General features: G+C 41.4%; 1 protein-coding gene across 1 annotated transcript; it reads left to right on the top strand.

The window, feature by feature from the left end:
- The first annotated feature begins 231 nt into the window (after positions 1-231).
- RAB39A (RAB39A, member RAS oncogene family) lies at positions 232-9788 on the top strand. Its single transcript, XM_086613563.1, has 2 exons — positions 232-554; positions 9362-9788. Exons 1-2 carry the CDS (start codon positions 232-234, stop codon positions 9786-9788), a joined length of 750 nt encoding a protein of 249 aa, XP_086469689.1.
- The last annotated feature ends 6695 nt before the right edge of the window (positions 9789-16483 follow it).

Below are 16483 nucleotides of genomic sequence, written 5' to 3'. Positions count from 1 at the left end.
ACAGCGCCCGCGGGCACCGTCCGCCCCGCCCCGCCCCGCCCGGGCAGCCACCGGGAGCCCGGCGCGGCGCCCCGGGAGCGGGGCAGGGGCGGGGGGACCCGGCCTCCGCCCGCCCGCCGCCCGCCGCCGCCGCCCTGCCTGGCGCGGCCGGCACCGGGGCCCCGTCCTGCACCCGCGGGAGCGGCTCCCCGCGCCCCGCGCCCTCCCCGCCGCCGCCCGCCCTCTGCGCCGATGCCGGGCGTTGGGGCGATCGGAGCGCGGTGCAGGCACCGGCCGCGCAGGAGCCCCAGGAAGAGCCCCAAGGCGGAGCCGGGCCAGGCCGGGGCCGCCATGGACGCGGCGATTTGGATCTACCAGTTCCGGCTGATCGTGCTGGGCGACTCCACCGTGGGCAAGTCCTGCCTCTTGCACCGCTTCACCGAGGGCCGCTTCCCGGGGCCGCTGCACTCCGACCCTACCGTGGGGGTGGACTTCTTCTCCCGGCTGGTGGAGATCGAGCCCGGCAAGAGGGTCAAGCTGCAGCTCTGGGACACGGCGGGGCAGGAGCGGTTCAGGTACGGGATCCAGGATCTTCCTTCCCCCCTCTCTCCCACCCGCCCCCCCCACCCCCCCTACCCCCCCTCAAACCTGCCGGCCCCCGGGCACGCCCTGCCCTGCAGCCCCGGCCCCCGCCGCCCTCCCGGCACCGTGCCCTCATCGTCCAACATATCTCCTGCCCTGAGGACTTTGCCTTGCCCCCCAGCACATCTCACTGCACCCTCCTGGCTGCTGTGCCCCCAAAAGCCCCCCACCCCATCGCCATGCAGCCTCACCCCACTCCCTTCCCATACCCCCCACCCCTGTTCCCCATCATCCCTCCCACCCCACTGCCCACCAGTTCCCCTTCAGAAGCTTCATCCTTCCTCAGCCTTTCCCTTCACACCCACCAGGGAACAGCTACCCTTCCCCTCCCTGCTCACACTAGGGGGTAACAAGTGGCCTTGTCCTGTTTCTCCTTCCCTCCCTCATCTTTGCCCTGAAGTCCTGGACCTAGAGTAGCAATCCCTCCTCCACATTTTTTTCCTCCTTTGCAGCAGGAGGCCCCTGCTTCACTCTGTGCATTTCTTACTTTGTCATCATCTCCAAACTCATCCTCCCCTGCAGCATTTCCCTCTGCCATAACTCTCCCTCCCATGCAATCCGGAGAGACCAGGCCACCTCCTTGCTCTTCCTCCTTCCAGCACAGCAGCTCTGTGAGCACCAGTGCAGTCTTGGCAGTGTGGAAGCCACCAAGCAGCCAGCTACCGTCCCTTATTAGTGTTTTATCTGCCTTCGGCACCTGCTCTGCCCTGATGGTTGCCAGGAGCCTTCTCTAATACCTCTATCATTTATAGTGTAGCTAAACTAGCTCAAATGCTGCGCTGAGTATTAAACCCTCTCCTTGCTCCTCCCTGGCACAAACAGGTAGCCAAACTACCCTCTTTTCCTGCCCCAAAAGAGTCACCATCATTCCCCAACATGCAAACCGGTACTGTCATTCACTCACCCGTGTAGCTCTGTTCTATCTCTCTACGTAGTGCTTGCCACTTCAGGCAAGTTGCATATGGATTTTGGTTTGGGGTTCAGTAGGTACGAACACAGGTGACAGGCTACTGCGTAGCCCATCTACGTGGTACCCGACCCACACACTTGTTGTTACTGGGATACTAAAAGGAGGGTTGAAATGGGTCTCTTCGCTGGCCAGAATCAATTCTTTTATGTTCCCTGTCTTCCGCTGCAACAGTTGTGCAGATCCTCACACTCACCTGAAGAGGTGGGATTTCACTGTCTTACCAGGGGACACCAACCTTTTTTTTTTTTTTTTTTTTTTCCCAATAACAAGCATTACAGTGAAACAACAAAAAACTTTCCTGGGGTTGCATGAGTCACAATTTTATATGTATTTTTGCAGGCAGATCTCTGAATCTCTGAAGGGTTAGCAAAGAAATTAAACGTGATAATAGCAAGCTCTTAACATTTTTCATCCTCCTTGTGCTTTCCAGCAAAGAACATAAAATACTTGTGAACAAGTGACTGAGAAGGTATAATAATCTTTGTATTTCGAATTTGCTGACAAATAGGCGGGATGGCCAATGACAAGGCACTTGACTGAAACGAATGCAAATGCAGAGAGTTTTGCATACATTTTAAATCAAATTGTAGCCATCCTTTAACCCGGGAATGCTCAGGGGATATACAGTGATGAGTCATGCAGTCAGTTGCTTTTAAATTTACCATTAGTATACATCTGGGGTTTTTTTTCTAATACCCAGAAGACAAAAACTGAAGGAAGTAGTTTTAAACATTTGTGTTTGTTTTTCTGCTAAAAGTTTCTTGTCAGTTGGTGTACCAAATATCATAGCATTTATTGTATAGTCTGTTTTACACTTAAGTAAATCATAAATATTTTACTAAGTTATACACCAGGGGTTAAAATCTTGCACGTTCTGTTTTCTGCTAACAGATACTACAGATCACAAGCAAAGATAGTCTTGGGGAAGAACTAATTGTTCCAAGAAGTAATCTTAATTTTGTGGAACGCCAAGCACGTTGCAGTTCTGATTCCCAATTCTGCTCTGGTTCACTTGCATTGGGACTTTAGAGGAGGTAAAACCTGGCTTTAAAGCTCCTTGGAGAGTTCCCTGTGTGGAGGGCAAACTGCTGGCTGTGTAATAACCCCCTTCTTTTGGTCCCAGGCGTTAGGCACATTCCCGGGAGAAGTAAGGTGTGACACACCTGCCATCACACTCACTTAAAAGAGAGCACTTATTTTCTTGGAGAAATTGTTTTGGAAAAATTCTTACATGTGTCTAGTTCATTGATGCTGCTGTAGTTGAACAGGATTTCATGCATGGTCTTACAAATCATTTTTTAGCATGCACTGTTTGCATTACTTCTCCAATAAAGTAACTGTCACCACTTCCAGAGGAAGGTTTGAGCAAGCTGCAAACACTGGTGCCGGACAGTTTACTAATTTTGAGCTCAGACAGGGCAGTTACTGACTATATTTGCTTTGACATCAGTAAGGTATCACTAAGCCGAATCTCCCGTTGTGCTGGGTGCCGTGTAGACAACGACAACATGATCTGTACCTTTAACACTTTGGTAGAACAAGAACCGACAGACGTGCTGGTATAGACTCAGGTCCCTAATGCAGACTATGGTAAACGAGGGGTATACCCTAGGTTTCTTTCTGTCTTGAGATTAGTTGTCATTTAGAGCAATCTGCTGCTTTGGCTGTGTTTCACATTGCCTACTTTGCTGTGATTTTTTTGTTTGTTTGTTTATTTAATTTTAATTTAATTTAAATCATGAAACTTCCAAGGCTATAAAGTGCTTGGTAGTGGTGCTAAGACTGAGAGTTCATTTCAGGAACGCAGGGGCAAAATATTGTGGGGATGCCTCAATTATATTAACCCACTTCTTAGTAGACTATGATATTAGATACATTCTGTTTCTAACACATGGCTTGAAAATAAAACACTATCCTTGTTCTTCTTTTTGAGTAAGCAATATGTCTTTTCAAAGTTAATACCACTTCAATGAAGTCTTTAGTCATAGTATAAAAATAAGTCTTCAAAATTAGATAAAGCTTTTAGTGAAAGTTTGGTTCATCTGGTAAAGATTAGTAAGATCATAATGAGAGAGAAACATGGTGACTGATTTAAAGTCACCCTAAAGCCATAGTCTGATGTGATTAATACATCTTGTAATTAATTTTCAGAAACAATTGTTCAGTAGCCATCATCTTACCAAGGCTTTTCTTGAGAGTATTAGTTAAGTTCTTACATCTTTAACCTAATACTTACACTAAGCTAAGGGGAAGACTTCTTTCTAGACAGTGTTTTCCCCTTCCATAATGCCAGTTTAGGCAGAATTAATTAGCAGAGCCAACACGTATTCTACATGGGAAGTCATAATTTCAAAAAGAATTTAGGATCTGCATTTAACAGATATTCCCAATTAAAACTAAAGACTTCAAAGTTATCCTTTGGAAAAACATTCTAACCTATCATTATTGTACACCACAACGTATAACTTCCTGAGGAGCAGTCTCACCTCCAGCAATTTCAAATACAGAACCATCTGGAGGAACCTTACAGCATTCAATATCAAAGTGTCATGATTCCCTTTTAATACTTAGTGCAGTCTTACCTTTTTAGCATGGTCTAATAGGGAAAAACTTAATTTCTCCAACCCTTTGTCTATATTTACCTTTCATTTATTACAAACCATAGAATCATAGCATGGGTTGAGTTGGAAGGAACCTTAAAGATCATCTAGTTCCAACCTCCCTGCCATGGGCAGGGACACCTTCCACTATATGAGGTTGCTCAAAGCCTCATCCAGCCTGGCCTCGGACGCTTCCAGGAATGGGGCATCCACAACTTTTCCAAGCACTATATGACATGAGCCAAACTATTATTCATACAATATTCTTGCTGAAAATAAAAAAACCCAAAACTTAGGATGGGCTTGAGGATGCTAGGACAGTCCATATTTAACAACAGCATAGATAAGGAGCTTTGTAATCTCTATTTTATTTATATGGAGTGGGGGAGAAAATAAGAATTACCTTTTCAATAACGTTTACATCAATTTTTGTACCTCTCAAGCAAAGATGTCATAATAGTTCACATATTTAGCATGGAATGACTGGAGGCTGTAGCACAGCCTTCATCAGTGGCTGGGGTGGAATGCATACCCCAGCCTGAAATAGGAGTTGCTGCAGAGCCACATAGGCCTCCGGTCACCGAGGGGTTACAGTCACCTCTATTAAACAGGAGAGTTGTTTCCTTTCATTTCATGTAGCCACAGGAAGCTGGCAAACTCCCTTCTGAAATATCAGCTTGCACCTTGAACAAAGGCCCAGGCAAACACGTTGGTTTGGGCACTTCCATTAGCTATCAATTTGAGAAGGGTTCAGCATCTTCTGTGGAAGAGAAGCTGAGAGAGAAGGCAATGAGGAAGTACTGGGCACAAAGGAACAGAAGAAAACCAAAGTGTTTTAAGCAGAGAGACAAGATGCGTGAATAAAGACAGACGCAGGGATGGATTTAAGAGTTCGGACCCCTTTCAGTTAAAGTCACAGGCAGATTTTCTAGATTCTAAATCTGAAACAAGTTCTGCTTCCCACTTCCAACAACCACCTCCTCTGAACAGTTTCCTGGAAGGAGCCGGCAGGCTTCATTGCTGTCTCCCCAGCTTTAGAAGAAAGGCTGCTCTTTGGCCGTTACTTTTTCACCCTAATCCCTGTTCCTAACTTAAGGCTGTCCTTCTACTGAAGGAAGTACTCCCCTCTTCCTCCTTCTCCACAGAAAATTAATCACGGTGCTGCAAGTAACACATTCTCTTCCATAATGCTAGTTTAATTACATTAATTAGCTGAACCAAAGTTTATACGAGAAGCCATCATTTCAACAAGAATTTAGGATCTGCGTGGACATAATTTGAGAAATGAAAATTTGAACATCCTTTAGGAATAAACTGAACTACGTCAAACCTGACCTGTCACTAGTTCCTCATCCTGACGTGCAAAACTTGCAAGACTCTGGGTTATTTCCTTCTGTTCAAAAAGTGACAACAATAAGGGAGTTAAAAGCTTCATTTTGCTTTTAAAAGTCTTACCTTGCAGCACTTACCAGAGTGTGTATAATCATGTAAGTGGATTCCCTGCTTGTGACAGAACACAAGAAGGGCCAGTCTGATTTTGTCTATAGTCCATACTTGGATATCCTGTCTCTGATAGAGTCTTTGAATTCTCTTGAGTCCTCTGCTAGCCTGGTCTTTCAACTCATGGGACTTCTGGAGACTTATGTGGTTTGTCTGTTTACTAAACCTCACTCAGTCTCTCGTTCAGTACTTGTTCAGTCTTCCATGGAGTACAGATAAACTATTTGCATTCATAACATCTTTCCCAAGGAGATCTACAAGTTTACCAGCTGTTGCATGAAAAGCCTTTTACCATCAGCCCTCCTTATCTTTTGTTGGCCATCATGCACACTCATCATCAAGCTTTTCAGTGAAGACATCTGTGGTCCATTGGCAGGGCCTGTAAAGCCTATGAAGCTGTACATCTTCTGAGCGAAACCCCTCGAGCAGCGTCTGTGAACACTGACCGTGCATTGTGAAGTAGAGCACAAGGGATCGGTGTGGCAGATAGGAACCTCCACTGCGCTAAAAGAAAACTCCTCTGCAGTTTGTGAGGAGCCGGAACTCATCTGAGGGTGTTGGCCTGCTCTTGGGAAGCCGTCCCAAGCAGAACCCTTCCAGGCACTTACCTGGAGCAATGGTTTGTTTTCAGCTTTGATGCGAGCTCAGGGGGAAGGCAGGGCTGTCCCTGCCAAGTGGCTTGCAGCCCGCACAGAGGCAGAGCGCTGGGGTCCCCGCGGAACTCGTTCAGCCACCTCGGTTAGATACGCAGCTGAGTGGAGCACAACTTTAGATGTTGGTGTTACAGTTCTGTCTAAGCCTTGCTGAAAGCACTTAGAAGTCCTATAATCTTTAGTGATACCATTAATAAGAGGGAAAAATTGCCCTTGTGCTTAGTTTTATAAAGAAAAAACCAAATCAAACCAAAAGCAGGGAGACCTACCAGACCATCTTAAGTCAATGTTCTTCCATTCTTTCTAGGTATGACACAGGGCATAAGTGAGCAGAAGTACATCCACTTCACACAGTTCATTTTCCACACAACTCTAAGCTGTCTACTGAAAATATATATCTAATACTTAATCTACTCTGATTGTCATATTTAAGTCAAATATTTTGCATCTGTAAGATGTTTCAGATACTGTTGAACAACCTACCACATTCATGTGTCGAGATGTTTTTCCCAGTTGATGGCCTAAACTTCTGGCTCCAAAATTTTGTCTTACTTGTCAGGAATACTTTCTTTTAAATACAACTGCAAATAATAACTCGCCTTAATAGTAAAACTATTCAAATATATGTAGACCATATTTTAACAAACATCCTTTTCTCAGATGTTAAGACAATCACATAACATGATATCATATGTTTTAAAACTTTTTATGTTACTTTTTTCTCTTGTTACTGTTTTCTAAACTGTCTCCGGTATATCATCGTTCTTTTGGTAATGAGAAAACTAATTTCAAATTATACATACAAAAAATAATAGAAAAAAAACGATGGCTATCTCTCCCATGTATTCACCCAGTTTTTGTGATGTACAGCCCAGAGTTACAGAGGGTCTTTAATCATCTCCGTTACAGGCAATACATACACATAATTAAATATAGTGCCTTAGATCATCGGCTAGTCTAAATTAGCATATCTCTGCAGAAGTGAGTTGCAACAGATGAGGGTGCTGACTGCTGTGTGCAAGCACCCAGTAACACAGGGAGGGCTGTTTTTCAGTACTCCGGTTGCTAGATACATGATATAACATTGTTCTACATAGAAATGCTTGGGAAATGACACACTGCATTTTCAATACTAACCTACTTTCTTCCCTGGCTAATGCATTTCTTTGGCATAATTTTTTTCAAGATTTTTTTTTTTTTAATGAAAACAGGTTGCATTAGCTTCCACTTCTCCAAATCGAATCCCATTTTTGTCACCCACTTCCGCTCTTTCTAGAACCACTTGAATTATTTTAATGTACTTATTTGTGTTTGCAACGGCTCTACAGAAAAAAAAACTGCTTAAGAAAACCTGAAATAGATCTTTGTGGCACCTTTATTTAATACTTCACAAAATGTGATGCCCCTCATTCGTGGTCTTAAATAATTTCGTGAAACCATGTGTCATTTTTCATATCCACGCCATTTGAGTTAATCTGAGGGTAAGATCCTCTTGTCTTCACATTCGCACTGTTTAGAGAGACACTCCATGGATTCTATTGCTGGGAACATAGAAAAGATCTTTCTAAACATTAAGACAAACAATCCTCCCCTGTTATCTGAATAAAACCATTTCAAATGCCATTTGCTGTGGCTAATTGAATTTAGATATACCAAAAAACCTAAGCCTTAACTAGCTGTGCCCTTAGCTATCTGTAATGTGACTACTGCTGCTAATTATACAATTAAATGTTCAAATTTTATAAAACACTATATGAGATGCAATGAACTGAAAATCAGAGGGAGTTACTGTTATGGAAAGATACGTTACTGCGTACAGTTCATCCTGGTTACAAAAGTTTTGAGGCTGCTTCCTTTTCATAATCATAAGATAAAATGGAATTACTTCTTGGCGAAATTATAATTTCAAATGACTGTTAATAGAGATTGTGCATCTCATTGAAGTTGGAGAATCATTCTGTTTACACTAGCTATATATTTATGCTAGTAACGAGTGCTTGTGTCCACTTTTTGGTAGGCTGTCACTTGCTTTAAAATGTCTTCTCACCTTCTCCATCCTCCCCTATTACTCAGGATTAGAGACTTACTACAATCATTTTTTAATCCCTGTGTCTTTCTCTCTCTCTACATTCTAACAAACATTTTTTCTTCTTCTAGAGCATATTAAAAATATTTTCAACCAGAGGAAGGGTTTCTTTCTTCCGAAATTCCTTCCAGTGAACGCTCTGGAACATAGAAGGCTCAAAAGTAGAAAATATCTTTGGTCAGTCCTGGAAGTCTCATGCCAAAAAAAGAGTAAATGGAATTATAAAGAGCTTTTGAACCTCTGTGTGAGGGAGATGCTGGAGGTAGAAGTGTTCCTTGCTAATGCTGTAACAAGAGTGTGTTTGACCAGCTCAGTTACTTCTGAACAGTTTTATTTAGGGACTTTCCTTTCTTAGTCTGTAACCTGCTGGCTTCTGCAAGCAAAAAGAATTATGATTACCTGTACAAATTTTTTTATCATCAAATATTTTTTTCCACAAGGAATGCAAAAGGATACGCTTGTGTGTTGTCAAGCTTAGGCTCCAGGTTTCTCAACATCTGCCTACACATTTGAGTTTGAAATAAGTGATTAGAACAAAGCAAAGTGCATGTTTATATAAAACTGAAGGACTCAGACTTTAATAAGTATTTGACAAATAAGTATATATATTTTACTCTGTGAACTTGTGCTACAGTTTGCTAATAAACAGTAATTTGCAGAATAATTTAGCGTTCAAAATTCACACTAGAGATGTAGGCTCCAAGAATGTTTCGAAAATGACTTTTGAATGTTAAAAAAAAAATGAAAAAGCAAAATTTTTATGTGTAGAAGGTAAACTAATAAATTCCAATTAGTTTTAAAAAAGTAAAGATATTTCATAAAGCTAAAAGTAGATGAAAACGCATTCCCACATGGAAAAGCAATCTATTTACAAATAAAGTGAAATTTATTTTAATTTTCTTTTTTTTTTTCTTTTCTTTTTCCTTCACAGATCAATAACAAGATCTTACTATCGCAATTCTGTGGGTGGCTTACTAGTCTTTGACATCACAAATCGACGGTCTTTTGAACATGTGAAAGACTGGCTAGAAGAAGCAAAAATGCACGTGCAGCCCTTCCAGATTGTGTTCCTGTTAGTAGGACATAAATGTGACTTAGTGTCACAGCGTGAGGTTACAAGAGAAGAAGCTGAAAAGCTGTCATCTGACTGTGGTATGAAATATATAGAAACCTCAGCAAAAGATGCCACGAATGTTGAAGAGTCCTTTACAATTCTTACACGAGACATCTATGAACTCGTAAAAAAAGGAGAAATCTCAATACAAGATGGATGGGAAGGTGTCAAGAGCGGCTTTGTTCCAAATGTTGTACATTCGTCAGAAGAAGCTGTAAAGCCCAGAAGACAGTGCATCTGCTGAATTTGTAGCATGCCAAAGAGCACATTGGGTGTTCAGAAGATGATGCCAACCTAAATAACAGAATAATAATTTTGAAACAATATTAGATCATGACATAGCTGAATCATAGAACAGTAATTTCTTTTTTTTTATCCTTCTGTCTAGGTCATAACTTCATAAAACTTGAAGTGCTTTTTTTCTTTTACAGAGTACAATAACCTTGTGTGGTCTTCAGGAAAAGAAATTATATACTGCTAAAGGAAAAGCTAATCCTGTAGCAAGACACTGAGAAAGCGCAATAATCATTGTGACAACGTCCTCTCTTGGGCTTTGTATTTTGAATACTGTTTAAAATCAAGGCTTGCTAGGTGAGGATCAGATGAGCTCATTACTTTTGTTCATCCTTCCTTAGTTCTGGACAAGAAAATACTATACTTTTTTAATGTGATCCTTTACTCAAGTGCAGAGTTGCTAATGACCATTGACGTTTAGAATGCTGTAGAATTTCCTAATGAAGATAACTAAGGAAAGAAGCTGAAAGATTGCTCCAACAGCAAACACTTTTGATATAACTATGAATACAAGCCTTACTAAAGAAAACGAATGTTTTAGAAAAGATGATTTATTTGTATACGAAAATGGGGAACAGAAGCAATGAAATTTATTATTAAATATTTTCTGAATTGCCAGTGAAACTAAATGTAACATCACATTTGATCCAGCTGTTATTTGACTTGCATACTAAACAGATTTCCCAACCAGGTAATTATCATAGCCACACTGATGCCTAGGGAATTATGTTAATTTACACAAACAAATTCCATTATTAGCTTTAAAAAATAAACCTACTTCTAACTAGAAGTAAAAATGAGTTTAAAAGTGCTGCAACCCATGGGGACTCAGGCCTTAAATTTGAATAGAGCAAAGACTGGTATACTCTCAGCCAGCAAATGTTAAACTGTTGTCTAAAAAATGAAGGTTTTAAAACCTAAACTGTTATGAATAGAGTGTTTGGAGAGGAAAGAATTTCTAAAATAATGATTGGCTACAGAGAGCAAAGTTGGAGAACCCCTGTTCTAAGAAAGCAACACATAATAGCTTTTAATAACAATAATAATAGGAGAAATCTGTGATCGTGTAGCATTTTACTGAGCTTGGGGTCACCTTCCTACTCCTCTAAATATAACACACACTAGCTTTATGCAAACTACGCCCTATATGTCTAGCACTTAAACACCAGATAAGTGTACTTCTATTTTATTGCAGTAGTATAACAAGATGAGCTGATCTCCAGAGTTGATAAGCATCTACAGTTTACTGGGCATACTTATAACCTCTGAATGTCGAGCCGGTTATCTTCATACAAAGGTGTGTTACTGTGTTAACAGTTCTCCGTTTTCAAGACCAGGCAACAAATCTATCTAATCTAACTTTTGTCTTCAACAAACATATAATTGGTTTTCCCTCAGGTTACTTTTAGGTCCTTTTACAATCATTTTGTAAGTATTCCATAGTATACAGACAGGTTGTTTGGTTCCAGTTATTTTACTCATTCAGGGCCACTAAAATTATTGACTTAAAAGGGAACCGATAAGTTAATTTTTTCAATAGCCTGAGTCTCACTTGCATTGAGGCACAGTTACGCTGTCATAGAAGGATGCAGAGGCCTTAATATAAACAGGAATCAGCCTTAATTCATTAGCAATTAAAACAGTTAGTTAATTCTAGTCTCAGCATGTCACAAAGTAATTGTTGTGAGCCTGATTCTCCGTTAAATTATTTGTATTAGTCGTTTACACCACATCAGTTTTGATTTGAGGGCATTTTAGGCCCTTTTTACGTAAAAGTGACTACAGATGCCAAAAGGTAGTGCAGAATCAGGCTGTCTGCATTTGACACTAACTCCCCTATGATACTAAGCTCACGTTGTTTATCTCAGAAGTTCTTCTCTTAGTTGTTTAAGAGGACAGAATGGGCCAACAAATAAATCAGTGGCTGGGGAGTAAACAGAACCAAAGTCTATCACTGGTTCACTGTGTGTTTCTGAGCACGGCATTTATGTTTTCTGTGCCTCACCTTCTGTATCTCAAAAATAGAGATGATCGTTCTTCCTTGAAGACTGCTGAGACCCAATCTGACTTTATGATCTTCAGTCTGGACTCTATTCTCTGTGTGCTACCTGTTGTAGAGTGTTTAGCACCATGGAATGTGGATACTGGTTTCTTCTGCCATACCAAAAAAAAAATATATTAAAAATATTAAAACAGCTTTATAAGTACCAGGTATTGCTATTACTATGAATCTACATTTCCTTACACATTTAATTACTTTCAGGTTAAAATATTTTTTCTTAAACTTTTCCTTCCAAATACTCTGGAGCTAATGAGCTTTTCATTCTGTATGAAAAAAAATCAGGTGTACTGAGGGGAAGGGACTGGGAGAAGAGGGGAGGGGAGGTATGGACAGAGAAATTAACAATCATCAGAACAGAGCCTTAATGATCTCTGCTGTTAATGTTGTACCTGTAGTGTCACATTTATCACACTGGGAAGAGAACTTTTAGCCAGATTCAACTATGTAAGGAACTGGTACTGTCAATGCAACTAGAAGTTCACTGCATTTTAAAGCACTGTGCACATAGTTATCTTATTTGTAATTCCTAAAAATGTAGATTAACATGTACATTCAAACATTGTCCATCTTGATATATTAAACCACTACTGTACCTTCTCACTACACACTTGCAGTTACTAGAAATGTCTGATAAATAGATTATTTGCTGAAATACATCATTTTGTTCTCAGATGCTTTGCAGTACAGTATATGAGTAACAGCTTGAACAGGCTGTAGAACGGATTATAGTTCAGTGCACTTGTTCTTTTTTTTCTCCCAAGGAAGGGCAAATACGATGCTTACTATTGATACCAGAATGAAATTTCCAGAAGTTACACAAATTGAAGAAATCTCATTTGGCAGCCAAGTTAATAAGTAGAAATTATTTATTAAGAAAACCCCACAACTTTTGCAAATTCAAGTTTGGTAAATCCCAGTTAGGAAAAGGAAAACCTGTTGAAACAGTAAACAGTTTGTACTTGGATTCATAGGCCTGGCAAACAAATAGATACAAACTATTGTTTTGGACTCCTAAAATGTTTACATTTGCATTGCCTTTATTTTAGTTTGATAAAGAAGAATAAAAACCTTCTTCTACTCATTTAACTATTTTACACATGAATTCTTCAGATATTTTGGCTTCCTTATAATTGCATCTGTCCTACTTGAGAAGCAGAACCTAGCCGCACGCCCTAGGAGTCAACCAAGGAAAAAATGTTGAGGTAGCATATGTTCATGCTATTCATTTATGCCTTTGGTATGGAATAGACTTGCCAATCTAACTTCAAGCTAGATGACTCAGTTCCTGGCAACTGTCCTGTGCTCACAGAAAATAGCACAGGCTTGACCAGGCACCCCAGTACCCTGCGGTTGCTCTGTGCTGAGATCCCTTCTGCCACAGCCGAACCGTTACTGGTACCCAAGCTGCATAACTTAAAGCAAAGATAGGTGGATGCTCTGTGCTTAGAGATATTTCAGTCTCAGTGTTGCAGCTCCCTTACAGAATACATGCTTCATTGCCCTTTTTTTTATATAATTAACATCCAAGGAGAGTGTTTTTCCCTCAGCTGTAAACTCCAGCACTTGACGTCAACTCCTCCAAGTCTCCACCCTCACCTTTCACCTGGAGCTGGCACAGCAATCTCAGCAGCCTTTCTTCAGCCTTGGAGAGAAGGAAGGAGGGCTCAGGGATTATTCTCCACACAGGCATGGAACCATACCACAACCAGGCTGGACTGTTTAAGAAATCATTAAATACCAAAACACAATTGTCAATAGCAAACATTGGCATCGCTCATTTCTCAGAATCCAAAAAGAGTCTTTTAAATAAGTAAATGGAAGAGAGAGGAATCTGTAAAGTATAAATCTCTCTAAAAAGCCTAATGGGTAGGACTGCACAACAAAATAAACATTCTGAAAAAAAAAACAGTCCAAGCATTTGTGTAATGATCCTTTGCTCCAGTACTTAGCTGTACGCAGCAGCACCTACGATGCCTAGGTTTCTTAAGGATAATGACGGTATCATTGAATGTATTTAAAACTGAAGAATTCAACCCAAAAGTAATCTGCCTGATCCTCAGAGAAAAAAAATGATTGTATCTCATGAATGCATGTATACTTACTTCCTATCTCATTTCTAGCAGTAATTCGTCTGGGTTTAGTGCCACGTTGCGTGAGGGTTCTCCTCCGAAAACAACAACCTACATAAGCTGTCATTTCACTCACCAGTATTTCCTCCTCTGCGAAGCGAATACAGCTGTGGAAAAGCTGAATTTTACTTTTGAGCACAGCTGAATTGTTTATTACCTTTCAATGAATGTGTAAATCTGATGAAAGTAATGCGATTGAAGACACGCCAGTTAAGCATAATACAAAGACGATGAAGTTGCACAGGTTCCTGAAGACAATTTGCCTTGCGTAATACTTAATTAGTGGAGGTGTAGCATACATGTGAAGAAAACTAAGTTGGTTTCGTTAACCCAAAAATATTTGGCTAAGCAGCACTTCTGACATGGAAGAGTTGGCTCTGTAGACACAGGACTCCACAGAGCAATCGTTTTTCCTCATGGAGTTGCTGATTCCACAAGCAACCAGTGGAACAGCAAGCACACAGCTAAAATGCATCCAGGAAAAGAACTTGATAGCACAAATGCCCAAACATATAATACACACACTGTGGGCGTTTTACCCCTGGGTAGACAGGGAACAGTTGTTCCGCAGCAAATACCACCATAGCACTTGTATGCATCTCCTGCGACTGCCCATCACCCACACAGGAATGGGGAGTAGCAGGCTCTTTATGTAGGGGTAGGTAAACCTTCATTTAAGCTCAAACTGAGCAATCCAAAATCCCAGTCCCGAGCTCCTAGAATGGATCAGTGTCTTTGAAAGTGTTTCATTCACTCATTTCTCAGAGAAAATCACGTTTTCGGCTAGGTCTGAGCTACTCGGGGATGGACACTCAGGTGTAATCTGCTAAGAGACTACTACTCCGTGGGAGCAGTGCTGTAAGCCAGCTGACACCAACCTTCAGCAGCCTCACAGGCTACAAGGGCAGCTCAAACTAAGAATAACCCTGATTACCTTCACAGGCTGCTAAAGGCCCACCTTGCAGCTGAAGAGCTTCTACAGAAATGTAAGAGTGGAAGTAACAAAAAGAGATTCTATGCATTGTAAATAAAATCAATGCTTAGGTAAATAAGCTGAAGTTTCAGCTATAGTTCAATTAATGTAACTCCTCGTTGCTGTGGCTTCAAATATGCTTGAGTGCAAAATTATTTTTCCTGCTCCATGAAAATTGTGGAAGGACAGACCGAGTCACCAGGGAAATGAATGCACAAGGTAAGGACGGAAAGGAAGACACAGATCATTTCTTCCATCCCAGCATGGCCCTGGGGGAGCAGTGAGACTAAACACTGCCAGAGCCCTTAAGACCCTACAGAACTTTCCATCACTGTTATGGGACTCGCGAGATGAAGTAAAGTGCCAAGGACCCGGAGTCGGCACAGAGACGCAGGCTATTGACTCCCCAACCCTGGCGGCTCCCTAAGGATCGGTTAATTCTGTGGCACAGCTGCAGGAGAGGAACGGTTGGGTGTAACTCTACGCCGGCACTACCATCTACGTTGCAGGCTTCTTCCCCTTTCACCTTCTCCCCTGCGTGGTTTCTTTGCAGGAAGGGATGGCCAGAAGCGTATTTGGCACTAAGGTCTGGCCGTGAGCAGGGCAATAGTTTAAAATGTTAGCAGTAGTTGCTAAGTATTAAGGTACTAACACTGAGGGGAGGAATTATGGAAAATATTTAAGTCATAATCTCAGTAATAAAAACCTTGCAGGGCTGGCACTGCTCTGCAGCACTTTTGAGAATTGTCCATTTTGGTCGAGTTTTCAATGCCAAACAAATAGTTTAGCTATTTGGTCATAATTTATATTAATTTGCTATTTTAAAATAATTACTGCTTATTATTCAAGGGAAAAAGCTTCCTCTGAGCAGATCATTTTTCTCATTTCCCAGACGTATAGCCAGTGTTATATGCATAAAAAGAGCAAGCTATGCCAGGACATAAGTTTAGAAGTCTCAATTCTGGTCAGTCAGACCACTGAAATTCACAGTAATGCTGTTCATTTTATGGGGTTTTTTCTCTGCCCAGTTCTCTGTGGAAAACAGTGTCTGATTCTCAGAGAAACTTTTAAAACAAGAGAGAGAGAAATCTGACTGAAAAAGAGCTGCATATGTGAACAAGTGTCAGAAAAGCAGCACATGAAATAGTAATTTTTGATGTTTTATCCTCTTTCACTCCACCATGCTTCACAGGCCAACTATAACTCCCTGAGGGAACAGAAGTAAATTTCTAGCTGTCTGAAAAAGGCTAGGAGAGGAAAAATTAGATCACATGTAACTGCCCACAGCAGTTCTCTGCAGCTCTGTGCCTGGGCATGGAACAATGGCCACATTTTGCCTAACACATGCCACGTGCTTCCCCCTGTCCCAGGAGGAATTCGGCCTCAGCAAAAACCCTCCTGCAGGTTCTGCCTGCAAAGAGTCGCTCTGCACCGCTCCGCGTCATCCTCGGTGTAACACAGGGCAAAAGGCGCAAAGTTTT

This window comes from Tauraco erythrolophus, chromosome 1, assembly GCF_009769465.1.
Source record: "Tauraco erythrolophus isolate bTauEry1 chromosome 1, bTauEry1.pri, whole genome shotgun sequence".
Taxonomy (NCBI): Eukaryota; Metazoa; Chordata; class Aves; order Musophagiformes; family Musophagidae; genus Tauraco; species Tauraco erythrolophus.
The sequence above is the reverse complement of the archived record's forward strand: the minus strand, read 5'-3'. Positions and strand labels throughout refer to the sequence as shown.